The sequence below is a fragment of the Taeniopygia guttata genome, chromosome 2, assembly GCF_048771995.1.
Source record: "Taeniopygia guttata chromosome 2, bTaeGut7.mat, whole genome shotgun sequence".
Lineage (NCBI taxonomy): Eukaryota > Metazoa > Chordata > Aves > Passeriformes > Estrildidae > Taeniopygia > Taeniopygia guttata.
This window is the reverse complement of record NC_133026.1, coordinates 132,031,324-132,046,118: the sequence shown is the minus strand read 5'-3', so window position 1 is coordinate 132,046,118 and position 14,795 is coordinate 132,031,324. Positions and strand designations below refer to the sequence as shown.

Sequence of the window (14,795 nt, the reverse complement as noted above, 5' to 3'; positions counted from 1 at the left end):
GCTGCAGAGACCTATTTTTCTCTTTCCAGAAATTATTCTTTCAAGTGGAGTGTGTTGTTTTTAACAGGTTGTATAAAATAGAGCACTCTGAACAGGAGCTACACTGACTGCAAATAAACCCACTGAGTATATATATATAGTGTAAATTGTATTAAATAATTGTTGCTGTGAGCTTGCTATCATATGTCCATTAGATAATTTGAAGACATTCAAAACTACCTTATGGTTGGCAGACATATTCTTTATGCAGCAAATTTAGAATTCAAAACTAATGATGCATTGATTTAAGTTAAGTATTTGAGAAATGCCAATCTAGTTTAACCAGAATTCATTAGAAATTCTAATAAACAGAAAATTTTATTGTTTTGCTGGAGTGGTCTAGCACAATAGATAAATTAACTTAATTTACATAAAAATATGCAGGAAAAGGTTTTACTGGGTATCATCTGACAGTAATTTTCAATCTTCATTTCCTTATGGGGACAAAATGACTTCCTGAAAAAACACAAATATCTATTTATTGACAAGCCATTTTTAGCAGAAAAAAAATACCTACGTTGTGCTAAACAAGGTACATTTTTAACCTCTCCTAGAATTAGTCTAGTGAAAATACGAAAAGACAATGAAATAATGTATTTATTTTGAAATTGTTTAGCTACAAAAAGCTTTATGCTTAATGATTTTTATGCTGATTGCATTTTATCTACTGTTCATTAATAATGTGGTCATAGCTATCAAATAAAGAAGAGAGGCTCATTTTCTGCTGTCAAATTCCATGATGGACCTCTTATGGCTCTTAGCAATCAACCAAACTTCCAGCCTGAAAATAAACAAAAATGTTTATGGGAAAAGGGAAAAAACCCACCATCTTTTCAATATTTGGGTATCTTTAATCAGCAAACATTAGAAACTTTCCTAAATCACTGCTTAAATATACAGAGCTCTCGTATCTTGAATACTGTCATGCTGATCACTGTAAACTAACAAAGATAAGACAGCAACGATTACCAGAAGAAATTTCCATCATAGAAGGAAAAACTCTGACTCTGCAGCTTAACTGTATAAAACATAATAGACTGCATGGAATATAATAAAAATACTTAAAGATTATACATATTATAGATAGATTATATAACACAACACCAGCAGTTCTCGTTGAAAATATCAGGAAGTAGTTTTTAAGCAAACAAAGGGTGACAACTTCTCCATACAGATAATTAAGCTGTAGAATTCATTTTCACCAAGTTCTGTTACAGCAATAAAAGTAGGTTTAAAATGGGGCTGCAAATAACTGTGACAGATTCCTTATTGCCAGGGAATAAATCCAGCAGTATGCATGCAGCCACTGCCTCAGCAAGTCACTAAATATCTGTATCAGAACCATTCTATGCATACCCTTCTCCTTACGTGTGTTCTCAGGTATTCATTGCTGAATGCTGCCAATATACAATATTACAATAGTGGAATCTTAGTGCCTTCTAGCATGGGAATTCCTTTATTGTGATTGGAGATTAACACCATTACATAACATTCCAAGATTCATGCAGAAGAAAGATATAAACCCCAAGTCAAACCCTTAGGCACAAGACCACCACATCCTAATGAGGAACAACCTGAATACACTTTTTACAAAATATATACCTTATAAATCTGAAGAACTAAAACTTGGTATGCTGATTGATAAGCATCAAAGACAGCTGCTTCAGGGGGCAGCTAAGAATTTCTACACTTTAAGGATGAAAATAGGGAAATATCTCAAATGCTGCTGATAAAACTCATGATGAAGTACACATGTGCTGGAGATAGACGTATTCTTCATCAAGACAAGCTATGCAAGACCACTCTCAATATCAGAATGATCACAGAAATTGGGAGAGGTGCCCAACAACTGCGGGAAAGAAAAAGTCACTTCCATCTTGAAGATGCATAAGGATCTACAGAACCACAGACTGGCCAGACTAATCTCTGGGAAAGTGATGGTACAACTAATCCTGGGAACTATTTCTAGGAACATGAAATACAAAGAAGTGATCAGGAGTCAGCAGGCATTCACCAAGGGAAAGTCACACTCGACCAATGTAATCACCTTCTACAATGAAATGACCACAATGAGGGGAGAGCAGTAAATATTGTCTATCTTGTCTCCAATAAGGCTTTTCTCATTGTCTCCCATAGCACTCTCCTAGAGAAGCTGATGAAGGACAGACTGGATGAGCAGATTTTGAAGTAGACTGAGACCTGGCTGAATGGCTGGGCCCAGAGCAGGGGGATGAGTGTCTAGTTGGAGGCCAGGTCCTAGAAGTTTATCCCAGGGGTTAATATTGAGTCCAGTCCTGTTCAGTAACTTACTGATGTAGATGATGGGGCAGTGGGTACCTTCAGCCAGCTTGTGAATGACGCTAAACTGAGAGGAATGGCTGATACACCAGAAGGTCACATTGCCATCCAGAGGGACTTTAACAGGCTGGAGAAACAGGCTGACCAGAATCTCACAATATTCAGCAAAGCAAAATGCAAAGTCCTGCACCTGGGGAGGAAGCACAGACACCAGTACAGGCTGGGAACTGCCCAGCTGGAGAGCAGCTCTGCAGAAAAGCACCTGGAAGTCCTGGTGCACACCAGGTTGAACATGGGCCAGCATGCCTTGAGGAAAGGGAAGTGAATGGCATTCTGGGCTATATTAGGCAAAACCATTACCATGAGGCAGAAGGAGGTGATCCTACCCTTCATTCAGCACTGGTGAAGCCATACCTGGAGTTCTGTGTCCAGCCTCCCCAGTTAAAGAGAAACATGGGCATACTGGAGATAGTCCAATACAAGGCCAAAAAGATAGGGACTGAAGCATCTCTCACCTGAGAGCAGACAGAGAGCTTGAACTTTTTATCCTGGAGAAGAAAAAGTTCAGGGAGGAGATCTTACCAATAAATACAAATACCTGAAGGAAATGTGCAAATAGAATGGATCCAGGCTCTTTTCAGCAGTGTCCAGTGACAGGATCAGAGGCAATAGGCACAAACTGAAGCACAGGAAGCTCCCTTTGAGCAGGGAGAAACAACTTTCATTCTAGGGGTGACCAAGCTCTGGCACATGTATCTCTTGTCCAAAGATTTTCTAGAGTCTCCATCCCTAAATATATTCAAAATCCAGCTACACATATTTTTGAACAGTGCCCCTAGGTGACCCACATGAGAAGGAGGGTTGGGCAAGATGACCTCCAGAAGTCTCTTCCAACCTCAATCATTCTGTCATTTTGTGGTACAGAACTCATGTCCAAGAGCATCAGACTAATCCTACCTATGACCATAAGGACACATGATCAATAGTTCTACAAAAATACCTTTTCCAGAGCAAAAGTGAAATCTGTAACGTGATACCTTGCTTTCAGACACTACTAACTCCTATTCTGCTGTTGCTCATCTAATTTTATCCTCCCCAGATTCACTGTAAATAAGCTTTTTCATCAGCAAAGGTGGACAATCAGGTATATCTCAAAATTCGACTCAGATACTGACAGTGATTTCAAGTGGAAAATGCCCCAATATGTATGAATAGTGGTAAAAATTTCTACACACATTTATTCTCCTCCCTAGTATCTAAGAGTGTTCTCCAGTACAACACTTACTTGCAGGCCATTAATGTCAGAAAAATGAATAACATTTAAAAGTTGCACCATTAGTATTTCTGTTCAATTTTCTCCCTGAATGTTTACAATAATCACAAGAACAAATCCCAATAATTAATACATTAATGAAATTATCACATATAAGTTGTGCTTTTAAAAATCATTTAGTCCATTCTCTTGTTCCAACACAGGACCAGCTACACTTGTGTCTCTTCTAACAGGTATTTACCAAACCTGCTCCTTAAGATTTTCACAGCTTCCAAACAAGTCCTAAACAAAGTGTGCAAGCATTTTAATTTTTCTTTCCATTAAAAGATTCTCCCTACCCAGTTCAGTCCTCCCTAATGCAACTTAAGTTTACTCCTTTCAGCTTCACCTTGAGATGAACATGCTGAAATGATAATTTCCTTTCACTTGTCCATCTCCTTCACTCCCAGGGATTTTCTCTTTAGAAGGCTAAATTAACTCATGTGTTTGATTGTTTCCTAGCACATACTATGGTTTTTAGACACCTAATTATTCATTCCTATTACTCTCCAATGAATTACAACTGCTCCATATAATTTTTGAAGGGTATGCTATTCCAGGTGAGACCTTACCAAAGCCTAGCAGTGGGAAAACACCTTCACAGCACTTCTGGCTAGTATCTGTGCATTCCTGGATGACATTAATCTCTTTCAGGATACTGGCTACAGCTCAATTTATATACTATTAGGTTTCTCTGATTCTCTGCCAAAGAACATTTCCATACACAATTTTTCTTTGTCCTGTGTCAACCACATAAACTACCCCTACAAAACACCACCTTGCATTTCTCCTTCTGATTAGCATCATAACATCATAACCATAGCCTGGGGTTTTCAGGATAATTTTTTAATATAATCCTGCCATGAGGTGTTAACACAAGACTGGGAGACGTGTATCTATAAATTCATTGAGTATGGTAATTAATTTCTTAGTTATATAATAAAAACACTGAACAAAACTGGTTCCCAAAGATGTCACCATTCGAAAAGATCCTCCCATTCTAACAGGAACCATTTATTAATATTTTTGTTAACTATAACTCATCTGTTTACACTGCTCATATACTATTTTACATTTCTTGAAAGCCATATGCTTCATATTTACACCAGTGAGCAGAACAACTTTTGCTGTAAGGAAACTGAGAATACAAAGTACTGAGGTGTTGTGAACAAAATGTAATCTTGCCAGTATCTAATAATAACCCCCCCCAAAAAAATCACTATTAACATGAACACAATTTTATAAGCAGTTGAGTGAGAATATCAGAAAGAGAGCTCAGAATAATACATTGATTCACAGAATATCACTTTTATGTCCTATTTTTCCATTTAATTAGTGGAATTTTTTCACCGTGTATTCTCAAAAAGCATCATGGCTTTCATGACCCACAAGTATGAAGGTACACTTAAATCCATATATTAAAAAAATAAACAAAAATTGATTCTGCCCGGAAAGTAATTAGTGAGTTATATGCATGCTTTAAACCAGTTATGCATGAGTTCAAAAGCAAACATTTCTTTTATCACACAAACTTACAAAGCATAAACCTCTAGAAGACAGCAGAGAGAGCAACTTAACTGTTTAAAGCTTAAATAACACCCAAAATACACTTTAGCTATTTGAAAATTTATAATAGCAAATATTTTTTGTTTCTCTTTACTAAAGGAATATTTTCCTCTCCATGCTTTAAGTTCTACTCTAAGACTCAATGTCCTAGCTTTGCCAGTTTCTGTTAAAAATTAAGATTTTCAGATAGAAAAAAAAATCATATAAAAGGTTCACAGATTAAATACTGTCTCCAAAAAAGTCAAAATTTCCTCAGCTTTGATTGACCCAAGATTTCACCTTATATCTGCTGAAGTTCTGAAACTTTGCAGATATTCTAAAAGCATGAAAAAAAGGACATGATATTTACCTGGTCCTTAGAAAGATCTTCTGACATATTATGTAGATTCATATAGCATTCTATGCATGACTCAGACCATGCATGTGCATAGATATGCTATAAATAATGCTACATGTCTTATAATTCCAGCTCCTCATGCACAGAAAACAAATCACTTCAACAGAAGTTTCATTATAAGGAACATTTCTCAAAAAAAAAAAAAATCAACAAAACACAGAGTAGTAGCAACTCCTTACATTGCACTCTAATGCACTCTAGTCACTTAAGTTACTGATAAAGAGAGTAAGACTTGATTTTCAGTTTTCCCTTTGCAAATGAGGGATTGGAAGACAAATGGTGCTCAGCTTGTAAAATGCCCTCACCTGTATGTTCTAAAGGGGCAATTATTTTAAACACACTCTCCAGGATGTTCTAATGCTATAGAGATGTTACTTAATCTACAGAGAGCAGCTTACTTACGTCTGGGGCTCCTTTTCATTTTGCTGTTTTTGCTGTGGTTGAAGAACGTTATTTACCAGCTCAGTGATCCCACTAAAGGGAAACCACCTGTTTAAACAAGCAAATAATGTGACTGAATAACCAATAAAACCACACTAGTTTAAATGTTTTCTTATCCAACGTTAGTAGAAATACACAGGCGGAAAAGCTAGAGCCAATGGGAATGTGAGCTACAGAACTAAGTCAGCCACTAAGGGTGTAAGGGAAGTAAAGTTCTACAATTCACCAGTTCACAAGCAGGCAGCAAGAACCTACATCCAGCTAACATGTGGATGGAGTAAGAAGCTACAGGCAGCTCTCTTACAAGCCAGTCAGGAAGCAGATGACAGAGTACCTGCAGCCTATCAGGTATCAGTGAGAGCTAATACCATCAAAGGTGCAGAGAGCAGAACATGGCAAAGGTAGAAAAGTCAAGCCTAGTGCATCTTGAAGATACTTTACTTACTGTGTCGGCTGTGGTTTTTGCTCTTCTTTGACCCTAAAAAGATAAGTTTGCACAACTGAGTGCAACATGTTGAAAACAACTACCCTGAAGTACTGAAATCTGTATCAAATGGGAAGGGAAATGTTCCTATTTTCAGTTAAAAGGATTTGCTTTAATATTTGTTGTATGTTTATATTAAGTTGTACTATGGGCTTATTTCCATTTAGTTTTAAAAGTGGGGAGTGCCAAGTATAGAAAACTTCAATATGTTAATATTTAATTAAAACTGAAAATTAAATCACTAACGTTCTTTACCTGACTTTCAATTTTTTGCACATAATACCATATTAAAACATTTCCAGCAATACATTCAGCTACACATACAAAGGACGGTGCTTTGATTATGTGAACTACAATCTATTTCTTTTTTATTCACAACCAAAACGCTTGTCATAGTTCAAGGCAAATTTTTAACATGTAATATGCCATTTAAAATGCAATATACTAAATTAATAGATTAAAGGGGAAATCTGCATTATAATTATTAAACTACAGTGATGTCAGGACTTGTAGACAACATAACTAAAATCTAAGGAAGGAAAGCTAAGGAATTTTACTCATCAGCGAACTTTACTAGGACTTGCTCAAAGAAATAACTGGATAATACATATAGTAGGTCTGTTCAGTACTGATTAATAGTTCTCCACTCTCTTAAGGAAAACATTCCATCTAAAATACATGCTTTAACTTAAATGAGCAAGCTGGTGTTCTATACCAAACCAATGCTGGTTTCAGCTGGGGTAGAGTTAATTTTCTTCACAGTAGTTGACGTGGGGCTGTGGGTTGACTTTGTGCTGAACAGGGTTGAGAATATAGAGATGTTTTTGCTGTTGCTAAGCAGGGCTTGCACAGAGCCAAGGCCTTTTCTGCTTCTCATACTGCCACCCAGGTGAGGAAGTTGGGGGTGCATGGGAGGTTGGGAGGAGACAGAGCCAGGACAGGAGACCCAAACTGACCAAAAGGATACTCCAGACCATGTGGCATCCTGCTCAGTAAATAAAGTTGGGGGCGGTAGGAGGAAGGTGGGAGGGGGCATATGGAGTAATGCCATTTGCCTTCCCAAGTCACTGCTGCACCTGATGGGGCCCTGCTCTCCTGGAGATGGCTGAACACCTGCCTGCCCGTGGAAAACAGTGAATTCATTCCTTGGTTTGATTTGCTTGTGTGAGTAGCTTCTACTTTCCCTATTAAACTGTCATTATTTCAACCCACAAGTCTTCTGTCTTTTACCCTTCTCATTCTCTCCCTGCTCCTACTGGTGAGGGAATGAATTGAGCAGCTGCCTGAGTACTCAAAGGGAAAACTGAACATGCAACACACAGTAAAATGTGTTTTGCCTCTTCAGCACTTTAGAAATTTATATAAAAAATAACATTCCAGTACAAAAAACTAAATAAATAAATAAACAAGGCCCACAGAATCAAGCAGGTATATTAAACAAAAAAAGAAAAAAAAAGTAAAAATAAAAATGTCACATGCCATTGCAATTCCATTCTACCATGCATCTTAATCATATTATTATCTTTAATCAAGATAATCCAAACTTGTTTTTCAATGCAAAAATTTCAAAGCAGAAGAAATGGGAGATATGGGAAATCAAAGCATGTCCATACTTTTCTTGCTAGGTAGCTCAGGATATTTAATTTAGATCCCCAACATTATGAGGGGATAACTTAAGGCTCCATGGTCAGCTGTGAGAAGGAAATTCCCAGATAATAATTCAGAGCTCCTAAGTTGCCTACACAGAACTAGACACTGAAATGTGACCTCCCTGACAACTAGACATTGAAAACTGAATATATCACTAATCTATGTATTCCTTTCCATACATGATTTCCAAACATACATACTCAACTCTTTTAAGTTATTACTTCATTGTGAATTGTTCTATTGAACTAAAGAAAGGAAATCCGAGCCCTTCACATAATCAGATTACAACCAGCATCTTTCCTTTGGATAGAGACGATGGTCAATCCTTTTTCACATGCGGAATTGAGAACAAATTTCTGTAAGATCCTAGGTGTGTTATAATATATATATGGTGGCTTCAGTTGCAGCTGCAAACTCTTGGCATTTTTTAATATCTTACAATCAATTTTTAGTTTTGTATCATTAAATAAAATGCATTGTCCATTATAAGACATGTTGAAAACCTGCATTGAAAATTAATTTCTCAGCATTTTATAGGCACACTGTGTTCTAAGTCAGGATATGATATGACCCTACAATTCAAAATATCTCTCCTACAAATTAATCTTTTCACCTCCTAGAATTCTGTCTCATTCACTCTCACTTTCCAACACTGCAGTTATGTGAGGACAAGAGCTTCCATTATTATATAACAGTGACGCATTCCTTGAGCACTCTCCATACATCCTCCAGTCCCTGAATTAGGAAATTATCTTCCTTGGCTTTATAACGAGCATAGGAAACAAACTACAATTTGAAAAGAAATTATTAAGAAAACTATTGAATTAATAGATTCTACCATATGATTTTAAATTAATATTACCCTTGTGGATCAACAGGCCTGAACCCTTCAGGTGTACAGCCAGGTATTTATCTTTCAAGGTCAGAGAATGGATACAGATTCTAGATCTAAATCCAAAAACCACTGACTAGTTTCTGCTTCTTTTTTTCCAAAAGACTTCATTCAGATAAAATTACAAGTTGTAGCAACTGAAAGAAATAATTATAGATTGGATGAAATGCACTGAATGTATTTTTAGCATTGCTGTGGTTTAAATATCTTTTTCTAGACAGAAAAGGACAAAAGAGACTCCAGATAACTTGAACCCTGTCTACATGTACACATACAGTTGTATTTCCTTTGGTTACAAGAGCTGCTTTGTGTTTCACTGGATTGTGTACGCCCATATTTATGCATTGTTTTCTACCCTCCTTTCAAAAATCAGCAACAAACAATTGCTTAAAAGAAGTATCTTGCCATGTCACCAAACCCCAAACTTCCATTTTCACAACAGACCAACCGAAATACCCCAAGCAGTATAACTACATACTGCTCCTTCCAGGCTACATCTCTTCATGTAACCTTCCTATGTCTTTTCAGCTCTATCCACCCAAAACTCTGCCAAGAACAGTGTCAGTTCTCATTATTCACTAGAAGCAAATTCTGATCTAAAAACACCAACAGGCTGCAGATAATGTGTCTGATCGACAGTACCCGAGACAATGCATCCTAACAGTGCAGAATACTAAGTATCTTACCACCTATTCTAAAATGTTAGAGGAGTTTAAAAATTTTCTCACAACTTTTTTTCTTTTTTTTTAAAGATCACAACTCCATACACTACTCCACTTGAAAACAAGCCAGGATTTTTCTACTTGCCAAAAACAACGAATTTTTACACCTTGCACTTTGTTACGGGAAACCTCTGCCCTTTGAAACATACACAGCACCATTACTCTTGTGTTCCTCTGCAAGCCTACACAGTCCATGTGCCAGACCCCTTTGATCTTTTCCAGTAGCTGGAATCATTAAGCTAAATCTCAAGTCTCAGTGAAGAGTTTTTGATGTTAGGTTCTCTCCATGTATTAAAAATTTCCTCAAAGATTAAGGTTATTCCCACTGCCACAGGGAATGAATATGAGAAGAGAACAGAAAGAAGAGTGAAGAGAGCAAGAAAAATGGAAGCAGGAGACTAGGTAATGAAAACATCAATATAAAAATTATTATTATCCCTTTAAACTCCTAATACTTTTCTATTTTTCAATCTACTGCCACCAGTAAAATATTCTCTCTAAAATCTACTATGTCAAAGCCATAAAATATTTTTTCCAAAAGGTGCTTTGGAGACAGGTAAATGAACAAGCACTCTGTTGCCAGAGCTCATCTCTATTTTCACATACTTGGATACATAGCCACAAAAACATAGGGGAAGAATTAAATTCCCTCAATCTATGAAAATAACCCTTAAAACAGACTCTACACCTCCGAGATATCTGTAGTAGTCCTTCTCAAGCGATATTTGGGGAATCCATATTTTAGAATCAGCCATCCTTGGCAGGGATAAACATCATAATACCTACCACTAACCCAGTAATACTCGCAAGATTCACAACTTGCCATCCATGAACCTACAAGCACAAGGAGATCAAATCTGCAGGAATAAACTGGGTGTACCTAATATCTCCTAGAAACACTGTGTGGGGTTATATATAACACTATATAACTCTATATCACTTTCATTTGAAGATGCTACAGGCAGGTAGTTTCAGTCTTTTGCTCAGTTATAGTCTATGCTTTCCATATTTCCTAACCACCTCAGTGGACTAGGATAGACCAGGATGAAAATTTTTGTAGCCCTTTTGTTGAAATTTAGGAGATTTGAAAAAACAAGTCAATCTTTTGCTTGGAACTCATCCATGGAAAAAAAAATCTAAATATATTTTATTATCAGTATTAATGCTGTAATTTTTCTATTATCAATATAATAAAGCTGTTCATGCTTCTAGAGTAGTTATTTTTATAAATATATTGCCTAGGAAATCCAGAGAGTGAAACATTTGTATGAAATTGTTACGTTTAGAGAACATAGATCCTAATGACAAAGCAGGATATATGTGCTGTAGTCTCAATGAGAAATGCATGTTACACTGAATTTGATTAAGAATCAACATAAGATTAAATATTAATGCACCAAACTGGTTTTCCTAAAGCAAATCATACAGGAAGGATGAGGGACAATCTCAGATCTACAAAAAGAATTGTCAAGTTTTTCTTCCTCTGCAGATACCATACTGACATTGAGCTCTAGCTTTGTTCACAATAAATAAATAGAAATAGTTGAGAGAAGACAGTAGGAGAGAATTTTGTCTCAAACCCAGATTTATATTATATGCAAGAAAAATCTATAAAGCTGTTTTCAAATAAAAAGAGCAGCATGAATGCTAACTACTTCATAACCAATTGTATTATAATGTGAATTAAACTGAATACTATTCTCAGGATTAGTATTTTTCCTGCTTTGCATTCCAGACCCCACTAACCCAGACAACAGTAACTTTCACAAGAATCAAGATGCCAACATCTTTGAAGTGTTCTCTCTCTCTTTAATAACTGTCTACAATTATAAGCAGATTTGAAATATTCCAAAATCACTTGATAGTTAGCAAATGTCTTTTCAATGCACAACTAGCAAAAAGATTTTAATGAAGGTATGTAATTAGCTTTCTCTGGAATTTATATATTCCCATTGTCATAGTATATGAACATCATAATCTCTAAAAGTATTTACCATTGGCAATATTTCTTAATTTAGAACAACTTCCTCCCCTGAAACCTATACCCTTGAAAATGGCACTGAAAATAAAATAGATTTAAAGAAACAATGATAAAATTCTAACCTCCCTTCCCTCTTGCTTCCCTGTGCCTTCCATTATTTCCTTCCAAAAAATTGCATTTGGTGCATAACTATATCCAAACCATATTGGGGATACCCATTCCCTCATTTTTATTGTGCTGAAAGGGAGGGAAGATCATCAGCTCCAGCAACATTCAGAGGTTTCCACCACCCTGTCATAGAATGCAAGGTTCATTAATCCATTTTCCTAGATTGCCTGCTGTGGACTCTTTTTTTTCCCTAAATCTTCATAACAGTATTTCAATTATATGCCCTGCACCAAATGAACAAAAAAAAAAAAAAAGGATTAGTTGAAGTGACTGCAGTGACTAAACTCACTCATCAGAAGTCAAGACACAACACAAACACAGTATATTACTTTGCCTGCATTCACTCTTGACAAAACAGGGGAGTTAACACAGACATATATTCAAACACAGTCATTTTCTTGAGAAGGCATCTCTACAGATTAATTAAGTTAAATTATGTAAGTATGTTTAACTCCAAGAAAGGAGGTCAAATATAAATCCATGTCAATTACATAACCGTAACATGTTATATATGACTGAATTACTTCTTTGAATTGATTACCCTATTGATGCTATAAGAACATAGACGTAATAACATGCAGTTTAACTATTTTGATCAAACTTAAGGTCTTTATATTACTGTTCCAAGTGTTTTATTGATTTAGAGAGTATAAGTAGCTGAATTGAGAAGGATCATATTTTGGACAACAAAGTAATGTCTTCCCAAAGGAATATTTTCTTGAAAATATATGCAGGTGATTTAACTGTAAATTTGTTCTGTTGGTAACAAAATACCAGTAGTTTCCAAAAAAGAACTTCTACAATTAGTAGCTGAGCAGTAATCTGTAATTTGATATAAGTGAATAAGCAGGTGGGGAAGTTGGGTACTTGGGCTAGAAACAATATCTGGTACACAGAACAAATTTAAAACCTGCCTAAATCCAAGCTTAAGAGGTTAAACATACCTTGAAGTCCAAACTAAATTTACCTTAAAGGTGTACAAAGACAATAAGAAGGCACCATACACACTTTACAGATAAGCACAGACATATACATGCTCCTGTATAACAGTCTAAGCTGAATGAGCTCCCTGAATGAGCCTCAGATGAACATCATCCATAACAAGTTCTGTGAGATAAAGCCTACTCTGATATTTAGGTGTTAATTAGAAATGGCTTGGTTTAATCTAAGGTTCCAGACAAACAAGTCACAAAGCGAAATTTTGACACTAATATTTTTATAAAATATCTACTAAAATGTGGTTCACTGTGACCAAAACCAGTGCTCAACAGCCCTGTGGTTTTAACTCTAAAACTGAAGAAATGACAGTATGTTTTGATTATTTCAGAATCAGCAAAATAAATCAGATTCTGCTTATCTTAGGATGTAAGCTCCTCGGGGCAGAAATGTTTCCTACCATTCATTTCTGGGATGGGAGGTGGAGACAATGTGACCTACAAATGAAAACTCCCTCTCTTCTCACACGTCCTAATTCAGCCAGACTTCTTCCCTGCTATTTTATCATGGTGTAAAACGATAAAAATGAGTGCTAAACTCACCAATCAGCACATGAGAAAGTTATTAGAGAACAACTGTGTCGTGGTTTGACACAGAAAAAGAATTTTCTCAGAAGGAAGAGGTCAATTTGGACATTGAGCAATTGAAGGTGGACACGCCTCTGAGAACACAGAGGGGTTAAAAGCAGAATTCCCAGGAGAACTCGCTCTCTTGGGTTCCGGTCAGCGGTCAGTGCAGCTTCTCCCCTGCCCGGCCCATGGCTGGGTGAGGGAGGGGAAGGCCCATGGCCTGACTGAGGTAGGCCCAAGGGTGGAGGGGCTGGAACCAGGCTGGCCCCCTGCAGATGGAAGGGTGGAGAAATCTGGGATGTCTCCGTTCCCTCACCCAGAGTCGAGAGAGAGAGAGAGAGAGAGAGAGAGAGAGGGAGAGAGACAGCGGTGGTTTATTCAGCAGCACGCCACGGGGAAGGAGAAGAGCGGGGGGGGCCGCAAGGTGCCCAGCCGCCTGTGGGAGCTGGAGCCTGGGCAGCGAGCCATCCTTGGGAGTCAGGACTTTTAACCCTTCCTGAGAAATGAAAGCTTTGTGAAATTTTTCTCCTCCTCGGTTTGAAAGAGAGGAAGAGAGACAGCTTGGACCCTGGGATGTTGGAAGGAGAAATTCTAGCTGGGAGGAGATGATGGAGTGGCTTTTGGCTGGACTTTTTCTTGGTAGCCACAGACTGAACCGATCTTCTCCTCCAAGAGAGACTGTCTTTTAGGAGGATGCTGGTGAGCCAAAGAGACCATGCTTCAGCTGGAAAAAGACAGAAGTGGAGCGAACAGAGAAAAGTTAGGGAAGTTTGTGGTGGTGCCCCCTGTCTTCAGAGAAGAAGAAGAGAAGAAGAAGAGAAGAAGATCTCTGTTCTTGGACCCTCAGCCCCAGGGGAAAATGGGGGGGACTGTGGTCCCAAAAATGAAAAACTGAACTGTTGTTTTTTCCCATCTTGGCAGGGCATCCTTGAAAGGAAAAAATCCTAAAAGCAGTCTGTCCATCCATGCATTGGTGGTGAGAGCACTGTGCATGGAAAGGAGAGGGTCACCACTGGCAAACTTTTTCTCCAGGCAGTGTCATGAGTGACATGGAAACACAGGATGTGGCAGCTGTGTCCCTTGGGGGGTCTGTGGCATGGGAGAGACTCCTCTCTCCCCTGATGGACTGAGTATCAATTGTCTGGAGGGTGGAAACCTGATTGGCTGTGTGTCTCAGTGTGGCTTGTTCGAGTTGGGTGGTGAGAGGAGGAAGGTTTTCATTTTGAATTTTGTGTAGTTTTTTTTCCTTTCTTTTTTTCTTTTATAGTAGTATAGTAGTA

At 37.5% G+C, this 14,795-nt stretch overlaps 1 protein-coding gene across 45 annotated transcripts in view; it reads right to left on the bottom strand.

The window, feature by feature from the left end:
- The window catches only part of RIMS2 (regulating synaptic membrane exocytosis 2), a 447,420-nt gene that overhangs the window by 378,717 nt on the left and 53,908 nt on the right, over positions 1 to 14,795 (bottom strand). For 39 of the 45 annotated variants that reach the window (XM_072924886.1, XM_072924887.1, XM_072924890.1 and 36 more), the window contains exons 2-3: positions 6,499 to 6,531; positions 6,015 to 6,101 (exon numbers count right to left, since the gene is read on the bottom strand). The exons of the other annotated variants lie outside the window; for them this stretch is intronic. In XM_072924886.1, the coding sequence (XP_072780987.1) occupies positions 6,015 to 6,101; positions 6,499 to 6,531 (120 nt within the window). The remainder of the gene's footprint in view (positions 1 to 6,014; positions 6,102 to 6,498; positions 6,532 to 14,795) is intronic. 45 annotated transcript variants of the gene reach the window in all.